Here is a 25,570-nt window from a genome sequence, read left to right as displayed (position 1 = left end):
TGACTAAAGACATTATACTAAACAACCAAATTAATTAAAAATAGCAAAAACAGAACAAGAATGAAGATATGGTAATATTTTTTAATCCCCTCACCTAAAAATATATGTAACAAGGCACAATAGGAGAAATAGCTTCGATTTTATTATTCAATTTGACTTAAATACCTGAATGGGAAGAAGTTTAAATTGCCTTTTCAGATGTAATAATTTCATTGTCTAAAGTGCAATGATTTGTAAGCCAGAAAGTATCAGTGAAAAGTAAAAGCCATACGGCAAAAAATCCAAACCATAAATAAGTTTTTTTAATACATTCAAAATAATGAGAATATGTATATTTGGCCACATTTTTAAAGCAATTCAAAGCCAAAAATTTAACACTGAAAACATTTATAAACCTATATTTTACCTCGTTCCCTGCAACGTCTGTAACTTTGTACATTTCTCAAACAAGACTTAAACACTTTCAAAGAAAACAAATAATATTACCATCCTTAGAACTTAGAAAACAGCTTATGTGGAATAAAATCAAGGTAGTCAGGTTAATTCACTATGGTGTTTTGAAGCACTAAGTAATATGACTGGACTGTAAGTTATATTTAAACCATAGCCTCTTAGCTGTGCAGAAGGTGTCAATGATTTCAACGGTTCTGGAAGGTTTTTTGACATCTTAACAGCAAAACCTTTGAGCAATTTACTCTTCAGGGCTGCCTTAAAAGCTGACTGCTGAAAAACATTCAGTTGAGGAAAGATGTAAAAGATGATTTATTCCTCACACAGAACTTTGTGCCCTTTAAATGTTGTGTTTCATAAATAATTAGTAATTAGACTTAAAATTTCTACTCACACCAAAACAGTCACATTTCAGACATTTCACATGCACAACACTACTGTCCTTTTTAAACTAGAAAAGTACAATCTCTACGGAAAGCTAAGTATTTAAAAGTTCCAAGTATCTTAATCTTTCCAAAGATATAAAGTGTTCAGAAACAAGGTAGTAAATACATTAGTGCTGCCCCACTTCCAAACTTTTGTAGTAACTTTTTCAGTAGAAAGCTAATATAGAATACACCTTTCCAGTTTCCTCATAGTTGTGTTCTCAAAGTCATTTCTGTGTTTTTCAAAGGATGCATGTAGGGTTACAAGACCTACCAGTGCTTAAATAATTAGAGGGAGCTTATTTGCAACAAGGAGCCTTTCTGAAGTTTTCAGAAGGGCTGGTAACCATCACTATGTTTCAGAGACAATCATTTCAAGGAAAGCACCAATTTAAGATCAGTTTGTGCATACACAACAGATTGTACTTAGTAACCCTCATACAGTCTCCATAAACTGCTGATTTCTAAAACCATGAAGAAATTACATATTGAGCTTCAGAAAACTGTCATGAGCCATTCTATGCACAGTGCTAATTACATCAGTGTTGCTGAAGCAGGGGTTTTTAAACCTCATCAAAATTTATCTCCATTTTGAAACAAAACTAACAGTCATTTTGAATAAGAATATTCTGAATGAGAACATTCAGCATTCAAAGAGAGTTTGCCAATTCAAAAGTCAGTTGTCTTGCTATTTTACCTGAATTCAAGTAGAGCATGTGTTCACAGCACTCTTCTGTAATTATAACTTCAAAGTTTACTCAGCCTACAGTTAAGAATTCCACTCCGAGTTTGGCAATCACAGCAGTTTTCAGGAGCATCCCTTTAATTTATTACACCACTTAAGAACCAGAATCCCAGCACGGAGCGTTAACCTGACTGGCAGCTATTCAAGGCGCTTTCTGTCTGCACTCCCCACACGGTGAGCAGCACCCTGCCCGTGGCCGAGGCATGTAAGGCGCAGTACGGGAGCTCAGGCACTAGAGGGCAGCCGGCTCATGGGACTGAACCTCCAGCTCAGCAAGAACCGATCCACTCTTCACCGCTCCCTCGCTCTTGCACTACCGCTGTCGTCAGCTGACGAATCCACTGTCACGAATCTTCTCTTCACATTTAAGATTTCTTTAAACCAGTTAATGCTTTTGGGTTCTGGGTCGTTTTTTGTTTGGATTTTTTTTCTCCTTCTGCGTAAGTCAAAGCGTTGCAAGAATTCTTGAAAATGAGATAATTAATGTCAGTACCGTCTGTCCGACACCAAAGACTAGAGCTTCTAAGGGAGCCATGTTCTTTCCTGCCACTCTGTAAATTCCAGCTACGGCAGCACCTAAGAATCACAAGAAAAACAACGATCAAATTGCAGGAAAAGCCAAGGCTGAAATAGATTACAAACTACTTGCTGTTTCTATGCACCAGCTATTTATAAATCATTACCAAACACTGTATTACTTCATGGCATTCAAGAACTATGAGCTTTGCTTGTGGTCTTCTAGTTACATATGTCCTCTTTGAATTATTTTCCCAACTGAACCAGATAAATTTTTCCAAAATCAGTTTAAGAAAACTGAATCCTGTCGTATCCCTGTAGTCATCTTCAAGTCTTTTATTTTATATTTCCATGTTCTTGCTACCTTTTCAAACTAGCAGAAAGTCCTCTAAAAATTGACCAAGTCTGAAGCACGGTTTAACAGAGCTTTTATGTGAGGATAAGAGAAAAGTAGGACTGCTAGTATCTACAAAATAACTGTAAACATGTATCTATCAGCTTCATTTAATATTTCAGTTTAATTACCTGGTCATATTGTATCAGTTTAGTTTTGACTTAAACTACTAAATTGTTAACAATTGCTTAGCAAGTCAAGCAAAGCATGAAAAAGATCACACTATTGCATTGCTACCCATGAACATGTACAAAAGGAAACTTCTAACCTACATTATTAGATTTTGAGCTGTAACATATTAATGGCTAAGGGATTGTTTTTCTTGCACAGCTGAGCTCAAACTCCTATTTAAAACATAACATCAAATTGCCAGAAAAAAACAGAAACAAAATACTGCACTGTTGACAAAGCCAGGTGTTACTAACTCCCTTCTACTGTCTTTCACCTACTGAATTTATCACATATATTTGAAGACCAAAAGCCAAAAGTATAGCTGCGTTGTCTTGAGGCATATGCTTGAGAAAAAGGTAACTCTTTGTATCAATCAATCAAAAAATAATACGCTAATGATGAGTCAAATTTTCTGCTCAAACAACTTCTGAGCCTTCTAAGGATACCAAAACGTTCATTCAAAAGCAAAATACAGGCTTGTGTACAGCTGTGTCCATAGGTAAAAAGTTTACTCAATCCAAATCCCAAAAGTTCACCTAGAACAAAGCCTTTATGTAATAATTCTGAACTAGTATTTTCTGTATACAATGTTTGCTTTCCTTGTCTAATGAATCATAGAATCATTTTGGTTGGAAGAGACCTCTAAGATCATCAGGTCCAACCACTAAGTTAAGATTGGCAAGCCCACACTAAATGAAGATATATAAAGTTCATTATCCTTTATTTCAGAATGAATTAATCTTTCCTGAAGGCTAAACCCCAAAGTTACAGACCTTCAGTATGTATGGTCTCACATACTACCTAAACATAATTAAATGCTTCCAGAGATCACAAAGGATTTTTTAGGCCAAAGAAAACATCATTTTTTAAAATAACAGGCAATAGTTTAAAAAATTTTTAATTTTCTTGATTTTGTAGAGTCACTAACAAAAACAGTCTGCTGAAGCAATTGAAAACCCAAATGGAAATACACAGAAATTAACTTAATGTATCTAAATCCTCTGACACCTTAAAAAAGTAACATCTTGTTTTTACAAAAACTTTAGGAAGAGTAATATTCACTAATAATTGTGGTCATAACAGTATTTAAAAACACTATTAAATAGACTGTTAGGTGAGTAACTTTGTTGCTTTATTACTGGGTTTTTCTTTAAAAAAAACCCCCACATGTTCTGCAAAGTATGGTTTGTCAGAAATATCTTTCCAGAAGGCCAGCCTTATGGTATTTCACTCAAATCCCTTGCACAAGCTTTTCCATTTGTTCCTTGGCTATTTGCTGTCAAAAACTGAAAGAGATCCTTTAGACTGAGCCCAGTACTGGCACTAAAATTTTGACGATTCGACTTCCAAAGTTAATTCAAATCGGCCAAATTGGGATATCAGTATTTGATACCATTAGTTAATAATTTCTCAAGAAACTGGAGATTTCTATTAAACAGAGATATTATGAAAAACACCAGTAACAAACCCATAGCAATTTGTTAGTCTCATAATTACTGATTCATAGTCATCAAATAACAGTGTGCAACCCAACCTGTAATGCATAACCTAGCACAAGTGGTAGAGTGCCGAAGTACACTACAGTAGGTTGCCAGTGAGGAAAGTGACAATATGTCACCAAAAAGGAGTGTGTCTGGAGAGAGGAAGAACAGACTCTTCTAGATGAAATACAGCTAAAATCCTTACCTCAAATTGCCTGACACTTATTTGTTCTTTATTAGTTTGAAGCGGGTTTTATGGGCAGCATCCACTGTTATTTAGTAAAATTTAATAACCTTTAAGTTCCATGATTTTTCAAAACCTAAAAGCTGAGAGGTTTCCTGCTTTTCCATATGCTAGTAAAAAGATCCCAGAAGGCCAGAAAGTTTGAAAGACCTATCTCAGCAAAAATTAAACTTCAATTATTTAGTAATCTACACTGCATTCCTTCACCTACACAAATGATACAGAGAATTGGAAATAGAAAATGGAAGTGAAGTCAATTTGCTGTTTCAGTTTCTTAAGCACTGGACCAGGCATATCCAAACAATAAAATACTTCAACCTCCATCCTGTTCGTAGTACAATAGCTATTAAAAATCCTCTCTATCACCATAAATTGTCTTCAGAATTTCCGCATAGAATTTTGTTCAGCATGAAACAACCCAGTGCTGTCCAGAAACAAAAATACCTGAAAGTAAAAGTGTTTAGGTAACCAAGTTGCAATGCTTTGTGCAAAAACTTCTGAAATAGCATAACAAGTCTACAGTTTAAACCTAGAGAAATTCTCAAATGAATTTACACATTAACATTACTGTTTGCTTGTCAAATGTCTTGACCTGAAAAACTGGATGCCAAAAATACAACTGTGTTGCTCCTCTTTATGCATAGATAAAAAGCACAAAGTCCTTTTGTTTGAAAAACACTGAACCTGAACCCTCCCACCACAAAATACTGTAAAAGTCTCTACTTGGATATTCCAGCATCATATTTCCTATCTTCAGTCGTCCAGAAGTGCTTATTGCACAATCAATCTCTTAACAGGCCCACTGCCGTTTTAAGCACAGTATAAAAATCATCATTATGTGTGATGTAAAGCACTGGTTCCACCCACTTTTTTTAAAATTTTGACTAAGGTAATGTTATTCTGGACTATACTGGGTTAAATATGTGGAAACTCTAGGCTGAGAAATATATGATAGTTAAAACAACCTTTTGAGGATAGTCTTAATAAAACTTTCCATGAAATCCACATTTTTATTTAACTTTGAAAGCCAGCAGGCAAAAAGGCCTTTCAGTAGCAATAAGGAAGAACCTGTCACAAATCATTCATGAATGCATGAATTGATACTACTAGTCTGATAACCTGGGCAGTACAAAGAAAACTGGGAATGAAAGGCTTGCCTACGAACTATATGGTGGTTGCTAGATTTACAGTTCCTTACCCTCAAAGGCCTTTCAAGTTAAACCATTCTGTCAAGAATATCAAAGACCTTTGGGCAAAAAATATTGCTCAGGTTAGCACAGGCCTGACTCAGTCCATTGATTTTAATGCTGAGAACTCCTGATTCCTTTCAGACAAGATACAAGCTTCTTTCCTGAAAAATAGTCATCACTATCTCTATTTTTTCCTCAAAAGAGAAAACTCACCATGCTATTTGCCTGGGAAAGCTACCATAGTGTATTTATAAGTTAGATAAATGTAGGTCAATGTGATCATTGAATTGTCATAGAATCCCAGAATCATTTAGAATCATAGAAAAGACGTTTAAGATCACTGAGTCTGTTAACCCAGCACTAACATGTCCACCACTAAATCATGTTCCCAAAGCACTACATCTACACATCATTTGAATATCTCCAGGGATGGTGACTTCACTGCTTCCCTGGGAAGCCTTTTCCAATGCTTGACAACACTTTCAGTGAGGTAATTTTTCCCGATATCCAATCTAAAACTTCCTTGGCACAAACTTGATGCTGCTTCCTTTTGTTTTGTCACTTGTTACTTGGGAGAAGAGACCAATCCTCATCTCACTACAATCTCCTTTCAGATAGTTGTACAAAGTGATAAGGTCTACCCCCTCAGCCTCCTCCAGGCTAAACATCAGTTGATCCTCATTAGACTTGTGCTCCGGACCCTTCAATAGCTCTTGTGCCCATCTCTGGACACACTCCAGTATCTCAATGTCCCTCTTGTAGTGATGGGCCCAGAACTGAACACAGTATTCAAGGTGCAGGCTCACCAGTGCTGAGTATAGGAGGCCAATCACTTCCTCGGCTCTGCTGGCCACACTATTTCAAGCCAGGATGCCATTGGCCTTCTTGGCCACCTGGGGACATTGCTGGCTCATGTTCATCCAGCTATCAAACAACACCCCCAGGTCCTTTTCTGACAGACAGCTTTCCAACCATCCTGCCCCAAGCCTGTAGCATTGCATGGGGTTGTTGTGACTCAAGTGCAGGAGCCAGCACTTGGCCTTATTGAACCTCATACCATTGGCCTTGGCCCATTGATTCAGCCTGCCCAGATCTCTCTCTTTTTTTTTTTTTCAAAAACAAAAAGGAAAAAAAAGGTCTAATAGTCTTCCTCCCTCTTTCCTCTCTATCTCAAATAAGTAGAAAGTAACATTATGGCCAAGCCAAGACATTTGAAAAAAATGTATTTCAAAACTATGAGACATGTAACTTCTTCGAACAAATCGGGTTTTTTAGCTATAAATCACTATCTACCTTCCATCCTTATTTCTTTTTAAAAAGCAACATTCTATTCAATTTTAAAATGTCTAGCAGGAATACAGCCTTGCAACTAATGGAATAAGGACCTTGTTTCTGAAAGAAACCCTTGGCTTAAGAGGTGATCTTGATCAGAAACTTTCAACAAAAAAAAATCTGCAACCAGTATAGTAGGACAGGACTGCTCTTCCTGATCCCCAAAAGATATTAACTTCTGCCTTTTTTAATAGCTTGGTAGCCAAGGTTTCAAAAAATGAAAGAGCAGGATGACTTCTGCACTCCTCTGACAATTTATAGTAGTTTTATCTTTACACAATAGAAGAGCAAATCAGCTGTTATTATTAGTAGGATAGCTATGTAACTAAGTCAAAGTCCTTTATAAACAGTTAACAAATTATAAGATAAACATTTTTTTTCCTTTTTATAAGTTAGATGTAGAACAAGAAAGAAAAAAAAACCCAAAAGACAGACTTACTGGTTATCATTGCTCCAGTTATAGAACCCAGAAATCCAATGCTGACCACAATGACAGAGATCAGCCTCCCCTGCCTATGCCTCTGCAGCATCACAAACATTAATACTCCCACAGCACCATGGACAAAGAGAGAGGAGAAGAGAGCCCAGAGGAAAACCCAGTACCACATCTCTGAAAGAAAGCAGTCAAATAAAGGGTTAATATTTCCAAGACAAGAACTTTAAAACATTGCAATCAACAGTAAAAGAAAAGCAGTACTAATTTCCATATTAAAATGAATCAACTTGACATCAGCATATGCTCCAGACTCTTTCCCCCTTTTAGCGGTCTATCATAAAGCAATAGCTCTATTATTTACACAAAAAATTATATGAAGAGTTCTGGCATAATTCTTAATTCAGATGTAATATTACAGTAAGTCCATCACTCTTTTCCTTTTTTCTTTAAACAACACTAATTGCAATTTCTTATTAGGTATTGTAACTATTCCTGCAGATGAAATACGCTCTGAAATAAGACTGAACCAAGAAAAACCCAATAACCGTTTGTGGGATTTTTTTTGATTGATTTGGGTTTTTACTTTATCAGACAGCATCAGGTAACATCAAATGGGAAGACTGATATTAAAGACTTCAGTTTATGTACCCAGGAGCTGTAACAGTGTTTCACCAAATCAGCTTCAAAGGCGCAAATAAAAACACTGCAATTTTAACAACAAATTTTAACACATCCAACTCCTTGCTTCTAATTGCTTAATACTGAACTTCAGAGACAAGAAGTCACTATTATTTAAATTACTAAGCAAAGACAAAAGATCACAAGAACATGTGGAGTAAAAACATTTCTCAGAGAAAGGGCAGACATGATCATTATCTTCAAAGAAAAGCACAGGAACCATCAATGAAGCTACATAAAACATAAAGAACTTCTCTCATGTTGTGGTAATTTTCTAAAAGCATTTAATATATCTCAAATAGATGAGGAAATAAAAAAAATCCCTTTTGTTTCAAGTCAACTATAGAAGGTATATATTGTCACAGAATTTAAAAAATTGGGGCATATTTTCCCAATTAAGATAATTCCATGAAACTGTCATTAATTCAAAGGTTTTGCTGCAGTTCCTCCTCAAAAAAAAAAAAAATACAGCCTCCTTAAAACAGTAGGATATTTCCTGTTTATGCGGCGAGCCTGTGTTACTACTGCAGCTTGACACACATCAGACGTTTGATAAGAAATATGACCCAATTAGCTAACTTGAAAAACATTTAGCAAGTCAATCAGAACATATTGTGAAAGGATGTTGAGAAAAAAAACGGCTGCTTCACAATAACCACAGTCCTTTCAGTCCCATGTCAATATTAACCCTAGCACAAATGCAGAGTTTAAACCATTTTAGCAGTACTGTGACAGTAGACTCAACCCCTCCCTTTTCACACAGGCAAAAAAACCAAAACTATGTCATAAGACTTAGAATTCCTTTAAATGATGGTAACTGGAAGTCTCTCGAGAGCAGAGAGAAAGGTGGGTCTTATATCTACATTCAGTTAATACTTCAGCAACAGTTCAAGATGTAACTTTTCTGAGTGCTGGTATGTATAAATACTGTTGTGGTTTGGCCCAGCTAGCACAGCAGCACCAGGACAGTCTCTCGCTCAGTGCCCCCACCCTCATTAGGATGGCAGAGGCCCCAGCCAAATGGGAGTAAAAAGATAAGCAAGGTTGTTGTGGATTAATACAAGGGCAGGGAGGGCTCACTGCCAATTACAGTTCTGAGCAAAACTGACTCCAGTACTCGACTTAGAGAGGAAGGTAGTAAAGTTTATTCTACAAGAAATAAAACGGCATAAAAGGAAAAAGGGAGTAGGATGATGAGAAAATTACAACCAGTGTAACCATCCCTCCCTTCTTCCCAGGCCCAGCTCACTGCTCCAGATATCTCTACCTGCTCCCCCTTCAATGGCTCTGGAGGGCAGGGAGTGGGGAATGTGGTCAGTCTCTCACAGATGGGCTCTGCCGCTTCTGTCTTCTCAGATGAGGACGAGTCCTGGCATTCTTCCCCTGCTCCAACACAGGGTTCCTCCCCCGGAACACAGTCCTTAACAAACTTCTTTGGTGTGGTTTGCTCCCAACAGCTGCAGCTTCTGCCAATACACGGGATGCAGCCTTTAGTGAATATCACTGGCATGGATTCTTTGCCATGGTTGCAATGAATCTCTGCCCCTGATGTGGGGTCTTTAAAGAAATGAAAGGAAATCTCAGCTTCACTAGTCCTCTCCGTAGAATGCAGGGGAGTCTCTGCTCCAGCACACCTCCTTCTCTCATCACTGACCTTGGAGTCCACATGGTTGTTTCTCTCACTTTTCCTACTCCTTGCACCACCACCAGCCAGAAGAAGGAAGAAAATGGAGGAAGAAGCCTCCTCTTCTGGTTTCTTCTTAAAATGATCATGGAGATGTCCAATTGGCTCGGCCCCATAAGTGGGTCTGGCTCAGAGCTGGGGAGAGTTGCGAGCAACTTCTTACAGGAGTCATCTTTACAGCCCCTTCCCCCTTACCAGAAAAGGCTGTCATGTCAAACCATGACACATACATACATTGAGAGTGGCTTCAAGTAGTAATCCTTAGATCCTGCATCCCTTCACCTGGCCCCAATCTGGGTCACAGAAACCTTGTGGTCATTATCCTTTCACAACACTGTTCCACTAAACGTTGCTCAGTATCAGAAGCTATTGTGACAGTGCAGTAGCAAGAGTGCCAAATGGCCATGCTACAGATATCTGACAAAACCCCTTACTAATATTAAGAAAGATTGATTGATTGCTGATCTAATCTGCCATGGTCATGGATAGTTTGGGAGGGGAACCTCTCCTGCAGCCCAAACAGGCTTTGTTATTAGCACAGTTTGAATGTTCTCACTGTTTCTGTTTTTTCCCCCTAGTGGAAGAAAGTAAGCAAGTAGATTAACCAAAGGACCTGTCAAGGGACCCTAGGGAAATAAGCCTTTAGTAGATAATGAAAAAAAAAAAAGTCTACCTTCCTGCAAATGTAAATCACATACAACTCTGGGCAGCAAAACCCTGTCTAGAAGGTACATCAGAAGAGCTACCACAGAAGACCCTTTCATGGACGGGTGGCACAAAACCAGACTCTTAACAGTTCAAAACAATCTTCCACCAAAATTATAACAACTAAGCTCCTGTCCCATAGAGGATCATTTCCTTGAGCACCAAGTACACTGTCAGCACATACTTAATAAGCTTTAGAGGTATGGACTGTAGCAGATTATAGCTCAGCACTAGACTGAACAGGTTCTCAAGTGTAAACTACTTTGGCAACACTAGCAGTGAAAAAACACAAGGTCTGTGTTCCACATTACCATATTGTGTTGCATTTGCGTGGAGACGCTTTTTGCTTGGTAACAGAGGAGGAGGCTGCACTGCTGGTCGCAACGGCAGTTCTCAAAACATCCCCCAGCTCTAAGACCCACCTCTGGCCCAGCTGGGCCAATCTGGAGCCTTTGCCATCACTATTTAAGAATGGGAGATCTGCAGTGGCAGGGGAGATGACCACACAGATGCCACAGTCACTGAAGGAGGAGGCAGGAGATGTGTCAGATTGCAGAACCCCTGCAGCCCAAGGTGAGTTGTCAGGCTGAAGGAAATGTTTGGTTCTTATGTAATGTTACATGACAACTGCAGGCTTTAAAGATGGTCAGACACTCTATAACTGTGCTTGTGGTGTATTGATTAGTAGTATCTCATCAGTTCTTCCACAGCCTGAAATCTTCTGGAAGGTGTGCCTTGGTACATACTGAATTCAGGCAGATATCAACAGATTTCACAAAACTGCAGAGTGAGAGAAACTTGTCCCCACTTAACACGAAGCCCAAGAACAGAAGACCTAGTTATTTCATGTGAGGGCCCCGTGATTATGGCAGCCTACTCAATAACCAGTTATTCTGAAATAAATGGACAATATATAGATAGGCAATGGGGAAAAGGAGCAAAGTTCTTCATAGTGTCTCATTGCAAATGTATCTGAGGGACAGTTCCACAACACTGAAAGCTGCACTTTCAGTCATTCTCTTCTAAAATGCCACTGCAGACAAAAAGCTTGAAAGTGGACCAAGAAAGTCTGTTGGACACCATCATTCCCTCTAATTTCCACAGGGTTTTCTACTGGACACTGCATTACCTTTTAGGAAATAAGGGTTTGTGGTCATTGACAACCCTCACCAGACAGAAAAGTGTCCTGGTTTAGGCCCATCAGGGAACAAAAGACCACGATTAGCCTCAAGACCTGAGGATTGCCAAAGGGCAGGGAGAGCTTAATTGGCGCTTAAGGTCCAGGACAAAACAGACCAGGCTACTCGGCTTGGGGAAGAGAACAGAAAATAATTTAATGCAACGCCAACTAAAGCATAACCATAAAACCCCAAAAACACAACCAAAATAAAACAACACAGAGTGGTACAATGATGAAGAGTCCGACCAGCCCTTTAAGACCACTTTCTCCCTACTCCTCCCTTCTGCCCGGGCTCAGAGCCCTGATCCCCGTGTTTTTAACTCCTCTCCCCCTGAATGGCCCAGGGGTGCAGGGAGTGGGGGTTTCAGTCAGTCTATTCCTGATAGCTTCTGCCTGCTTCTCCTCAGGGTGAGTGGGCTCCACACCAGTCCTCCCTGCACCTCTGTGGGGTACCTCACACATACAGTAGCCCTGCACAGACTGCTCCGACGTGCATTTATCCCAAAAGCTGTGGCTCCTCTCTGCCTCTCGTGTGTGTCTGCTCTGCGGCGCTCAAGCTCTCCAGCACAGCCTGTGCCATGGCCGCCTCCTCACACAGTCTCTCACTCATCCAGGTGCACTCACATGGAGCTGCTGGCGGCTCTCAGTCCTGCCATTGCCCTGCAGGGGTTGAAGTGGTACAGCTGCATTCTCACCATGGCTTGCAGAGGGGTGTTTGGTCTGGTGCTTCTTCCTTCCTCCTTCTCTGACTGTGGGGTCTGCCTGGTCACCTCCATCTTGTTTCTCTCTTACACCTCCCGCCAAGCACTCCAAATTCCCATCGCTAAATAGTGATTTCAGAGGCGCCAGATTGGCCCAGCCAGGCTGGAGGTGGGTCTGAACCCTGGAGCTGGGGCAGAGTCCAAAAACTCTTTACCGGGTCTTCACAGCAACCCCCTCCCCCTGTACCAAGCAAAAACAGCTCCTTGCTAAACCATGTCAAAAAGGCAACTGATTTCCATTCTTAGGAAGACTTATTAGGATCACTGGTTTTTTTCAAGAAAAGGAAAGGTCACGGAAAGGCAATTGACTCCACTGTAACTAAGAAATCAAAAGTATTTACAAATCTCCACAACAAAATAGCTGCATAGTGAGCAACTATCTTAGGTCTTAAGGCCCAAGGAACATTAGCATCACCCCTCACTTTATATTTAGGACAGGTGACATGAAAATAGAATCAGACCTAAATGTCCTGTATATAAAGGAATATAAATTCGCTCTCTGGTACACGCTTTCTTCTCCTACTCCTTAAAAGCAATGTACATATTGAATGCATTAAAAAAGAAAGCAGAACATCCAGAAATATTCCTTGCTCTGCACAAATGCAGCTGTAGCATTTAAAGAAACCAATTATAAATCACGGTTTCACAAAGGCTTGGGTTTCCAAGTCAATAGCATTGTAAAGTGAGTGATACAAGAACTACAGGTGTCATGTTACATGTACCAACAGTAGCCCAGTACCACATTATAAATTATCCATAATAGCTTGTAATTTTGACAAACTGACTGTAGATGCTAAAACCTTCACTTCAAAAGAGTTGGAAAGGAACAGGGTGAAGGAGACATCCTCATGTGAAGTTGAAGATGAGAGAGGAAAGACTAAAAGTTAACTTGGGAAGCAGACAGAGGGAGGAAGTGGCAGGTGGGAACAGAAGGGTTGGGGACATAAGCCTGTGATACTCTTAATTGCAGGGCAAAACACACAGCAAACAGTGGAGTCTCTCTCACAATCCTGCTAAAGTTTGTCATCTGCTACAATAAGAACTGGATTTTCAAAGGCAAGTAGAAGAGTCTCCCTGAACAGAAAACAAAAGTACAACTCTGTCACTTCATCCTGTGGTTGGAACTATTGTAGCACCTCCTCTCAGTATCAAGGTATCTCTGATTTCCTAGAGATTAACTGTTGGGTTCCTTTTGAATAGTTACTAGCAACGAACAGACAATAATTTGTATTGCTGTATTCTGATACTAAATTTTTAAAAAGGAATAATCACACTACTCAGCTATTCTGGGACAATAGCTTACTTGTCACATTACAGTAGCATTTCAAAATTTGATATTAAGGAAATTAAAAGGCCTTGTGTTATCAAGTTCTAAGTCATCAATTTCAATCACATCTTTCTCCTGTAAAGTTAGCTTTTCCAGTAAGGGACTCAATGGAATGCAACAACATATCTTCCAGAAAACTTACACAGCATACAAATTCAGAGTCATTTATAATCATAATTTATGAATCTTTTATCACAGTCATCTTTATCATGTTAAGATGGCTGTTAAAAACCCTGAAAGATCTTTAATTCAGAGAATTGTATGAATTGATCATTTCATGTGTTTCCTGTTTTTAGCTAGAGGCCACACATTCAGTCACAGACTACATATTTATGAGCGATTCCTCTGAATCCAAGAACTGTATTCTTTTTAATGAATAGGGGCCATAAACCACCACCTCACTTCATCAAAATATCACCTCAGTCCTAGAAGCTGGAACCGGACAAATCATTGTTGAGCACCTTCCTGATACTTTGTTATACTTTAAGAGCTGTAAAATCAACCATACCATCATTGTTGAAATAAAAACACACTGACAAATTTCAGTCTTTCTGTAGCTATGCTAATTAGCTTGCTGTTTTGATGATACAAGCTGCACATATGAAGTACTCTGCTGGTATAGCAATAATGATTTAGCTTTATCTGGCAAACAGTTCCAAATACAAACCTAGCCTCAGCTTATTTGATGATGCTCTTCTAGAGCTACCCTAAAGACACATGAATACAATAAAACTTTAAAAAAACCCTTCAAATTTACTATGCTTGACCCTCGGGAAGTTTCACAGCTTACTTTCAGTGAATTCAAATTACTTTAAGTACTCAAAACATACCTTATTTGTATCAAAACTCCACAGTTCTCAAAGAAATACAGGGAAGTAGGAAAGATCCTGTGCTTACTCGCTTGGACACAAAGTAGCAGCCAACCTGTAGCATAGATGCCACAGTTTTTCTAACAAGGACCACTGAGATCCATTTTTCCAATTTATTTAAACTCCAAGCAAGAGAGTGGGTTTGTTCTTTCACACTGGTTTGACTTCAGTGGGGATTTTTCCTACCAGGAAAGCTGCAAGGCTCAAATAACCAGCAACAAATAACAGCATCACTCCAGTTTTAAAGTACTTCTTTGTTAATTTAGATATTTATGCATATCAGATACATATCATACATACAGTATGCTTATGTACTATAAACACACACTGTATTGGTGTGTATACATATAGATATATAGATATATACACACACATATATATAGGCTGTTTAGAAAAGAGGAGACTGAGGGGAGATCTTATTAACATTTACAAATACCTAAATGGTGGGTGTCATGAGGTTGGGACATCTTTTTTCTGTTGTAGCTAGCAACAGGACAAGGGGTAATGGGATAAAGCTGGAACACAAAAAGTTCCATTTAAACATAAGAAAAAACTACTTTACTGTGAGGGTGACAGAGCAGTGGCACAGGGTGCCCAGAGGGGTTGTGGAATCATCTTCCTTGCAGGTCTTCAAGACCCGCCTGGTTATGTTCCTATGTGACCTGATCCAAGTGAACCTGCTTCGGCAGGGCAGTTGGACTAGATGATCTTTAAAGGTCCCTTCCAACCCCTACCATTCTGTGATTCTATGATATACACATTTCTGTATCTCATATATGGTGTATATCATATACATATTATTATTGGTGTAGGCACATAAAAACTTAAAGATTAGGGGAAAAAAGTTTTTAAAGAATGCTACAGTTTAGAGTAACATTCATCACTCCATCAACAACTTCATCTTGGCCAAGTAAAGAAATGCAAAGTCAACACACAAAGGGTATAAATGCTAACTTTTTCAACTACTATGTATATATGATCATGCTGTCCCACAGCTACTCAGCTTCAGCAAACATGGAGTACATGCTTCAGCACTTTTCTTTCCCTGTAGTCCTTAGCTTGTTTGGCCAGATGAATAATGACTGCCTATCACATTTCATAAACCAAAACTGATTACTTCAGGAGAAAGTACATGTCTCAAGATTCCAACCTATGTCCCCAGCCTACCACTGTTAGCTACAGAGTTAAGTCAGGCAATAAGTATTGGTGCTGTGAATACAAAGATCCAAATATAAGCACATGTTGAAATTAGAATTAAGAAACTGTATAATACTATATTCCTGTAGACTTACAAACTCAAAGCACTTACATGAAGAAAAGACAGCCTCTTAACGTCTGCAAATGTAACTTGTCTTTATAAAATGTAGAGTACTTTCTTCATCGCTGGGTCTTTTCATTAATTATTGTATTAACTGGTACTTTCAGAGTTAACAGTCAATTGTCTTTTGAGATGCTGAAGTTTTTGCTGCATTAAGAGGCAGAGGAGCACTTGCTGAAAAGCATTTATCACAAATTACAGACTAGTCCTCTCAAGTTACAGGACACAAGATTAAGTAATTGTATTCTTCAAAAGCTAGACATAAAAAACCCCCACCATCTACACTGGTTACAAGAAGAGTAGAAATATTGCTACGTTCTTTATTGTGGAAGTAGCCTTTAAGCAAATAATTTCTTTCAATGACCACTCAAACTAGGGTGTTTTTTTGCAGTTTCAATTCAGCTATGATCTGACTTGTTCTTAGTAAATCCTGATCTACCTCTAACTCTAAAACACAACTGGTTCATATAAAGGGGCTGTTCTTGGAATTTGCTGGAGGATATAAAACAGGATGAGGTAAAACCTACCCCTCTCATGGTTATCAGAGCCCTAACTCTACCTCCCAAGCAAAGGTAGAAAGATACCAAGCAAAGTATATCACGTCAGTGGGCCTAGGTTCAGCAATGAAAAACAGTGCTTGTAGCTTCAGCTGTCGCATGTGAATGCAACAGAAATGAAACTGTCTATGGTCTCTTGGGTATTTTGGACCATATTGGAAAGAAAGGATTTATTGGTTTTATGTTGAACCTGAATCAGATATACAGTATAAAAATAATGGTTCAGTTTCTCATTAAGGAGAAAAAAACCCCAAAACAACAACAACAAAAAAAACCGCTTTGAAGTTTGAAGCACTCCTGCTCTACCTAGTTCATTCCAGGTCCCTGTTGAAAGTTTTAGAAAAAAATTAATATTATTTTTAAGAAGGATGCTAATAAAATTTTACAACTCTGTGTAAACATAATCAACTTCGTTCATCCAAAGATTAAATTTAACTTGTGCAATTAAAAACCAAGTCCAGACCAGAACTTCAAGTCCAAAAGTAAACACAATGTAGACTTAAAGAATATTCATAGAACACTATATATTTATTAATTTCTTTTCCCACTACTCTGAAGAAATTTCTCTTTATACTTTATAGAGATGCAAATAGGAATGAATTAAGTAGTCAAACAAGACAAACTCATTGCCACACCTACTTTCTTAGAATGAGAAAATCTGAATTTCTGTTTTTAAACAAAGTTTACTTTGGTAAGTCTTTTAGGAGCATGTATGTAAGTTTAATAATCAATATTAATGAATGTCTGTTTTTCTATTAAAAACACTTTCCTCAGATTATCAGTAACAGTGTATGTTATATAGAAGGCTTTAAATCTAGTGAAAGCTATTGACTTGTTGACAGCTCATAAGAACATTCTAATGCTATGAGGACAACCTGCATTTAAGTATCAATTTAGAAATCATAGTGCGACCACAACTGACACCAATGTATTCCCTAACAATGCTACAACAGATAATTATTTCTCCTATTCTTTTAAAATAAAAGCCATTCCACATTAAAAATACCTTGTGCAACCCCTTGTTATATTACAAAAGCACCAAGAAACTGCCTTGCTTACTTAACACTCGGCACTGCATTTCATAGAAACCCCTATGTTGCATAATGCACTAATAAGAAAAACTTTATACAGCATGTCTGGCACAAAGAAAAGTGAAATCCATCATGAACTTTTTCCTTTAAGAGTACAAGATGTATTTCTACAATGAGTATGAAAAAAATAACTACTCAGAAAATGAGTTGCATTACTGTGTTACCATATCGATACCTGGAAAATTTAATCATGAGAAACACATCTTAAAAAGTTCATAGATCAAGTTAAAAAGAAACTGTATAACCTTTTTATTACATTAAAAAGTATCTTGGAATTTAAAAAGAACAAAACAATAAGGATGGTCACTTTCAGCTTCAAATTCAGCTACACTTCTGTTTTCATCATACTTCTTCCATCTTGAATATTTAAAAAAATAAAACCAGTCATTACTATGTGGGGGAAGATGTCACTACATTCTTCAGAAATATTAGAATATTCTAATAAATACTCAAAATACACCTCCCTTACTCAATATATTCCACTAATCTGTCACTACCTAATAAACCCCTAAACCAAGTAAAAAGAATTCACTCAGTAATATCTCTACTATTGAGTTCAAAGCCCTGCTTCTACCTGGAAAGTTATGCTTTTCTTTACACCTGAAGATAATAGGAAATCAGAAGATGTAGCAATGTACCTGAAGGAAAATGGACATGTGGCCCATCCAGACTTTGGTTATATGAAACCGTAAGCTGCATTAGGCTCAGGCACAGGCCTCAGATGCAGGCCTCAGACTCTGGCTCTATCCAACAGTGAACAATGGGCCTAAAGAATAGTCAAGGACGAGTTGCTTATTAGAATGTAGATATGAAGGCAGCTGTGTGTGGAAAAGAAACTGTGTAAGCTAAGAATAGAAATTAGATACAGAAGGAATTAGGTAAAAGAATGTAGAAACTGATACTACCAAGATATTAACACAGTTAAGCTTAACAAATCATATTTTGCTAATAGGTGTGTGAACAGAGCATGATAGACTGAGCTATCCAATCATAATAGATCACATCATGTATTTAGAAAAGCATATCATATATTATGTGATTGAATGCTAAAATAAACAGCTTCTGCATTGATCATATTGGTCTGATGCATAGACAATGAATCCCCTCCGGAGAGGTGGTCCCTGCAAGAAGATATACCTCTTCGCTACATGCCTTGGGTAGTAGTTCACGTCTATTTTTTGAGCATGAGACTGAGGAGGAAAACAAGCCAGTTTTTGACAAAGATGGCTAAAGTGCACATCTCCTAACAGGATGAAGACTTGACTCTGTTTCAGGGATTTTTTTTCACAAGGGCTCAGTCTTCAAGAATTCCTAATGCTTAAAATTCCATCTAGTTGACAAGAAACATCTGCCATCTCGTTAACTCCCACAGCTCTCATTGTCACGGCATAGGGGGAACCTCCTGATTCTCACATTCATTTCTCTCTTTTTGTTCAGTTTTTACAACTCTCTGACAAATGCCAATGAGCATATATCCACAAAGAACCAAAACCCAAACCAACACTTCCCCAAACTTACTCCAGCCTTCTCTACATATTTATACATTCATATGTGCTTTCTACAACCCTTTACTCACACATAAGTACTCATCAGTTTGGTCGTACACACATACCCTATACCCTTAGCCTTTTACGCGTTAAAAAAAAAAAAACCACACAAGTGAGTGAACACATCCACAGCTCCTTTACCCATGTAGGCATCACAGATCTCAGGCACATGCCCCACTCCCAACACATAACTCTCTCGTTTCCCTGGACATACCAACACCACCTCTGAGTCTTCCAAGTATATACACACATTCTATACGTGCTCACAGAACCAGCATGCAGGCGCACTCTCAGGAACAGACCACCAGTCCTCCCTATCTGTAACACATAGCGAGGGCAGCCCTGGCCCTACACACCAGTCGTTCCACACCCACGGTCTCCACCGTACACAGAGCAGCTCTCCCGGCTCCCATGCCTAGTCACCGGGGTGCACACACACACACACGTATACCCGCCACATTTCTGACCCCCGGCCCACAGCTCACCCCGCAGTCCCCACGCATGTGACAGAGCCAGCCCACTCCCCTCCCTGCAGGCCCACGGTTACCGGTGAGGTTGCGGAGGACAGTGCCGTGCGCCCACAGACTGAGCACTTGCTGCACCGATAGGTTGATCATAGAGTTGTCTCCCGTTTCCACCTTCATCTTGGCGGGTGGTCCTGCGGCCTCTCCTTCGCTGCTTCTCAGCCAGGGCGGACGGGTGGCAGCGACGGCCTGACGACTGGGAGGCCAGACGCCTCTCGCCGCCGGACCGGGAGGCGCGAGAGCTGCGTCGGCGAGGACCGAGAGGGCGGGAAGGCGGCGAAGGGCCCTCCGCACCGCGAGGAAGACATCGAGGACGGAGAGACGGAGGCCGGGGGAAGCCGAGCGATCGGGCCGGCCACTGGCGCTTCCCTGGCGGCTCAAGCGTAGGGCAGGGCGGCTCCGAGGTGCGAACCAGCGGCGGGGACAGACGATAGGGCTAGTACCAACCCCATCATCACCTCCTTCTCCGCTAGGAAATGTCTCCGTCGCCGCCGCCTCGCCGACAACATCATCTCCCCGGTCACTAGCATCACCTGGAGCGAGGACGGGGCGGCCGCGAGACTCCCGCCTTCACGCGGGCGGCTCCCTGCAGCGGCAGCCGCCGCGCCCCGCCCACTCGCGGGACAGGGCAAAGCCCGCGCGCGTACGAGGGCGGCACGGCACGACATGCCCCGCCCGCTGCCGCCGTAGGGGCGGGATGGGGAGAGGCCGGGGCCGGCAACCCCGCGCAGGCGCCGTGCGAGGCACAGGAGGACGCGCGCGCCGCGGTTCTGAGTGAGCTGTGTGAGGGGCGGCGTGCCGGCTGCGCGCCGCGCCCTCATCGGTGTTCGCTGTAGGGACGGGGTCCCCGCGCACCGCACACCCCCTGCGGCTCGGGCACCTGCGCGCTCCCGCCGATGCGGGGCCGACCGGGACTGACCCGCACGCGGAGTGCCCGCACCGGCACCAGGAACACAGTAGTGCTAACCCAGAGAGCTCCAGATACTGCAGGTGTTGGCACCTCGGCGGCTGGCACTGCGGGGCCTGGGGCTCCCCAGTTGTCCACCGGCTGCTGCTGAGGGCAGTGAGGAGATGGCGAGTGGAGCAGCCCACACCGCTCATGAGGGCCGGGGGGGGCAATATGAACACAAGGTGCATTTTGCGTGGAAAAAACAGAGATTAAGTGATGGCAAGGTGTGCAGCAAGGTGGTATTGTCCTGGCAGCTGTGAACACCGCGCAGTGTTCCTGGCTTTTCCTTTGAACCGAAGAGCTCTACTGTCAGTGCGGCTGCAGGTTAAAGCTTGACCGAATCTTAATTCTGTAACCATACTTTATGTCATTCCTTTGCTTTAGGTAATTAAAGAATGTGAGTTTAAGCCAAACATCACCTCTGTCAAAGCACAGGATGCATAGTGGTTACTGATTTAAAAACCAGGAATTTTCACTCCTATTCCTAAATACATGTCCCTAGGCTATATTTGGCTCACCCATTTCCCCACTGGACTTTTTTTGATAGTGTTTGCTATTGTATTTCATATACACGATTGTTATGTCGGCATCCTTTGACATAAGGATTTGGAGAGGTAATTTGCAATGTAATTTGTAAATGAAGAGCTATGACAGAGAATTCAACTTGAAGCCAATGACCTGATTTTTTTCAGATAGGCTATTGTGGGATGCTGGTTCAATGGGCCCCTCCCAAAGCCTTTTGTTTGCAACAGACAATGCTTGGCATTTTTGCAAATTTCTCAAGGCAGGCAATGAGAAACTCCTGTTGAACAACTCCATAGAGGGCTCTGGGTTTGACTGGTTATGCAAGAGATCACCAGTGATGGAGATGCTGGGCCAGGTAGATGTTACATGATTAAGGGAAGGTCCTTCCTTACTCTTCCTGCAATCCTGCCACCTTACAGGCCTCACAGAAAACATTCCTGTTTGTTATTCAGTAGTGACTCATTTTTTAGAACAGAATTATTCCATAGTAAGAGTAGATATAATTTATGTTTGAATGAGAAGCACACAACTGTTTTGAAACAGTTACTTGGGTTTATATTTTTTTAACTTCTGCACAGTGAACTTTGAGCAAACATTTTCTACAAGCATAAAAAAAAAAATCCTGAAGCCTAAATGGGTTTGTATTGTAGACCAATGTCCCAAGAACAAGTGTTCTACATGGGACACTGTGGTGTAAACAGAGAAACTCCCAAATAAAAAGTAACATGCTGTAAACATTTTAGCTTAGAAACCCAATTGCAGACTACTGACAGATGTCAGCAAGACTGTCTGGTAGGCCCAAGGCACATGTGGAAATATATCTGCATAGAATGCTTAATTGGTTCCCAGTGACTTTTGAACCTGCATGGTCGTGGTTTTTTGTGTTCCATGCAAGAAAAAGGATAGTTTGAGAAAACAGGCTTTAATCGCTTGTGTCCAGAGCATCCACAAACCTGGTTTAGGACACAGGTACAGAGAACTCCTTCACACGCAGGCCAGGAGCTGAGGACCATCACTGCAGCGTGCAGACTATTGTAATAGTTGCTAGCCACATCCTTTAAGCTTGCATGGATGCTCTCTCTTAGAGACAGAGATTTTGAAAACCTGTTGGCTATCCCCTGGGAAGGGCTGATCAATCTGCAGCAGTGGAGCACAGTGCTACCTCTCTAGATACTGAGAGAACAATTTCTTTCCCAAGAGAGAACCACCAAAAACGTAGGCCAGGTTTCACTGAAACACCACCTAAGATGCCAGAAATGATTGTCCAACCTCAGGCATGCAATATCTTAATTTAATGTTTTCTGATCAAATATCACCGATGCGCTTGGAGAAGCTGTGTTGACAGTGAAGTGATAAAGGGGCAGAGGCTAATTTTACAAGGGGCCATAATCAGTCTCATTATTCAACTTAGCCCTCAGACCATCATCTAGTGGGTTAGCTGGGTACAATTTGAAATGCATTTTTTGCAGTACAATGCTGGGATGACCATACTGAGGGAAAAGAATGCCTTGAATGAAACAGTAGAAACAACCAAAATTCACTTCTCCAAATTGTAACTTCATACACACAGGGACTTATCGTAGAATGGTTTAGGTTGCAAGAGATGTTAAAGGTCATCTTGTTCCAACCCCTCTGCCATGGGCAAAGACACTTTCCACTAGACCAGGTTGCTCCAAGCCCCATCCAACCTGGACTTGAACACTTCCAGGGATGGGATATCCACAGCCTCTCTGGGCAACTTGTTCCAGTGCCTCACCAACATTACAGGGAAGAATTTTTTCCTTACATCTAATCTAAATCTACCCTCTTTCACTTTGAAGCCATTTCCCTATGTCCTAGTACGTGCCGTTGTAAAAAGACTCCCTCTAGCTTTTTTGTAGTTGGCTTTCTGGACTGTGAGCACACATTGCCAGGTCATGTTGAGCTTCTTGTCTACCAACACTCCCAAGTCTTCCTCCTCAGGGCTGCTCTCACTCCACTCTCACCCAGCCTTTATTTCTGCTTGGGGTTGCCCCAGCCTGTGTTCAACACCCTGCACTCGGCCTTCGTGAGGTTCACATGCTCTCAATTCTCCAGCCTGTCAAGGTCCTTCTGATGGCATCCCTTCCCTCCAGCATGTTGACCATACCACATGGTTTGGTGTCATCAGCAAACTTGCTGAGGGTGCACTCAATCCCACAGTCCATGCCATCGACAAAGGTGTTAAACAGCATCAGTCCTGTTTCCCACTCCTGAGGGATCAGCGCTGACTTGTGGCCATTGTTTTTTCCTAAGCAAGACCTCTCAGCTGGGGGATGTTGCCACAGAAGGCCTGACACTGAGTTCTTTGGCCAGATTATGATGAGCTCTGTAGACAGCAATGTACAGAGCAACAGCCAAGGTCTCTCCATGATGGAACAAGGCCATCACTTAGTCAAGGCCCCATGCCCTGCACTCTCCCCGTTACCAGCCACCAGTGACCACTGAGTGCAGGAGATAACAGCCACCTTGCCTCAGGGCTGGAAGCACAGGGGCCAAGACAAAGGTGGACTGTCAGATAACCAACCCTGAGTGATAATTAAAGCCTTAGGGACTCCAAGCCACTTTTACAAATACCAAGACATGGATTACAAACTCCATGAGGAATGCCTGAAAACTATCAAAAACATGCTAATCCTTATTCCAGACAATCTCAGTTTCCTTTTGGTATAACTCCTACTCCTTATTTCCCTCAAAGAGCTGTGAGATTTGAGCTACAGGAATGTGAAGCACTGCAAGGAGCTGTCTGTAAACCTCAACTTGGGTCGAAGGAAATTAGTTTTACAGGTGGAAAAGTAGGGTCAGCTTAGTTTCTCTGTCCTGTGAAAAATCAGAATGTGTCTATATAAACTGCTATTAACTTCTGGTATTGCTTTCAAAAGCTGAAGAAACAATGATAAATTTGATTGGAAAGGCCTTGGCTGAATCATTTTCCACTTGGAAAAGTGATGCTGTTCAAAATGAACCCTTTTCTTGTCACATCTTAGGGAAATGATAAGCACTGAGCATCCTGTACCATCATGATCTGAAGAAAGTATTTCATTTTTTGCAGCATGAAATCAGCTTTTTGTCATTGTATCGCAGAAACCTTAACAACGTTTTTTGAAGAAAAAAAATCCACTCAGCATTTTCTAACCAGATGAATTTGCACTGCAGCTAAAGATGAGTTTGAGATCTATTTTTACTAAATGAATAGGCCTAGCACTGTTCAGATATCCAGATATATTTTTTCCCTCATTTCAAAGGAGGTTTTTTAGCTCATGATTCAAGTCGCCAACAAGACATTACCAAGTGTAGGTAGTAAATGAACACCTCAGACATTAGCAATAGATTTCTGCATACTTACCCCCCCCTTCTAGATTGTTTTATGCAAAGCAGATACTACTCATTCAGAAGAATTGGCAGCCAAAGCTAGTTGTGTTTTGAGAAACATGCCATTCAGAGATCTTCAGCCTGGTAATCTCAGCTCTTTAAAACCTGAAATGTGATCTCAGACCCCAGTTTTGATGACAGATAAAGATGCCTTGACAGTGATGTAGGAGAGGAAGGAAGTAAGGTGATATCATGGGCTAAATATTGCCACTCTCTCCAGCATGAAAACAACCTCAGAGGTTGATCTAAGACACCCAAAAATCAGTCAGAGAGGTAGGTAGTGGTGCACAGACTTACTTCTTCGTGCACTTCTCAGTGCACCAGGAGATGGGGCGCTGTGGTACTACAGATCTCCTCTACACAGCTGGCTGTTCCCTGGAAACAGGACTTCTGCAGCAATGGCTAGCATCTCCTGAATACTGCCATGGCTTTATTTGCAATGTTATTTCAACATAGTACCTGTGGCTACTTGGAATCTGCAGTTAGAATTTCATTTTTTTTTAAAATTAAAGGTTTGAAAGGAAAAGTCTGCTTAGTCATGACAGAATATCCCTCTGTAGAAGACTTTTAGCCGGTAGTTTGCATGTATTAAAAAGGCTTAAAGATTGAACCCGTTGTGAAATACATATAAAAGATCCACTGACCACTCTAAAAAGTCTTGTGAAATACTCTTTTAAATAAACTCAGGGTAAATAAATTAGGACTGTAGTCAGTATCAACTACGCTGCTATTTATAAAAGGATTTTTTAGTTCTGTGTGAACAAATCTAAAGTAATCTTTTCTTACAATTAAGAATATTATCAGAGTTCACATGAAGTCTAAATTATCATCTATGTTTCTCTTTTTAAGTTTTTTGAAAGCCAGAAATTGCTTGCAAAAAATGTCATCAGAAAACACTTGGAACAGGCTAGCAGAAGCAACCATCTCTCAAAATATGGATGAAATTAGTTTCACCTTTACCTCAGGAGTCAAGAATAAAGTAAAAGTGGAGAACAACCACTGCTGTCTCTTCAATGCCATGTTCAAAAACATGTTTGACTAAAATGCAAAAAGCTTTCTTACTGCAAGTCTTATTTCGTTT

General features: G+C 40.6%; 1 protein-coding gene across 1 annotated transcript; it reads right to left on the bottom strand.

Moving 5' to 3' along the window:
• Positions 1–385: 385 nt before the first annotated feature.
• Positions 386–20,130, bottom strand: TMEM170B (transmembrane protein 170B). The gene is made up of 3 exons (XM_010201842.2): positions 19,649–20,130; positions 7,388–7,558; positions 386–2,196 (listed from the first exon to the last, which is right to left on the bottom strand). The coding sequence occupies exons 1-3, from the start codon at positions 19,743–19,745 to the stop codon at positions 2,066–2,068; spliced, it is 399 nt and encodes a 132-aa protein (XP_010200144.1). The 5' UTR covers positions 19,746–20,130; the 3' UTR covers positions 386–2,065.
• Positions 20,131–25,570: the final 5,440 nt, after the last annotated feature.

The sequence above is a fragment of the Colius striatus genome, chromosome 4 (assembly GCF_028858725.1).
Source record: "Colius striatus isolate bColStr4 chromosome 4, bColStr4.1.hap1, whole genome shotgun sequence".
Taxonomy (NCBI): Eukaryota; Metazoa; Chordata; class Aves; order Coliiformes; family Coliidae; genus Colius; species Colius striatus.
Note: the sequence above shows the minus strand (reverse complement) of the source record. Positions and strands in the feature narration are given on the sequence as shown.

Excerpts from the sequence above, each read along its gene's own strand:
- TMEM170B (XM_010201842.2), bottom strand. The coding sequence starts at position 19,745 with ATGAAGGTGGAAACGGGAGACAACTCTATGATCAACCTATCGGTGCAG. Across the intron at positions 7,559-19,648 it reads TGTCCTCCGCAACCTCACCG|AGATGTGGTACTGGGTTTTC; the intron begins GTAACCGTGGGC and ends GCTTTCTTTCAG. Across the intron at positions 2,197-7,387 it reads AACTGGAGCAATGATAACCA|GTGCTGCCGTAGCTGGAATT; the intron begins GTAAGTCTGTCT and ends TGTGATTCTTAG.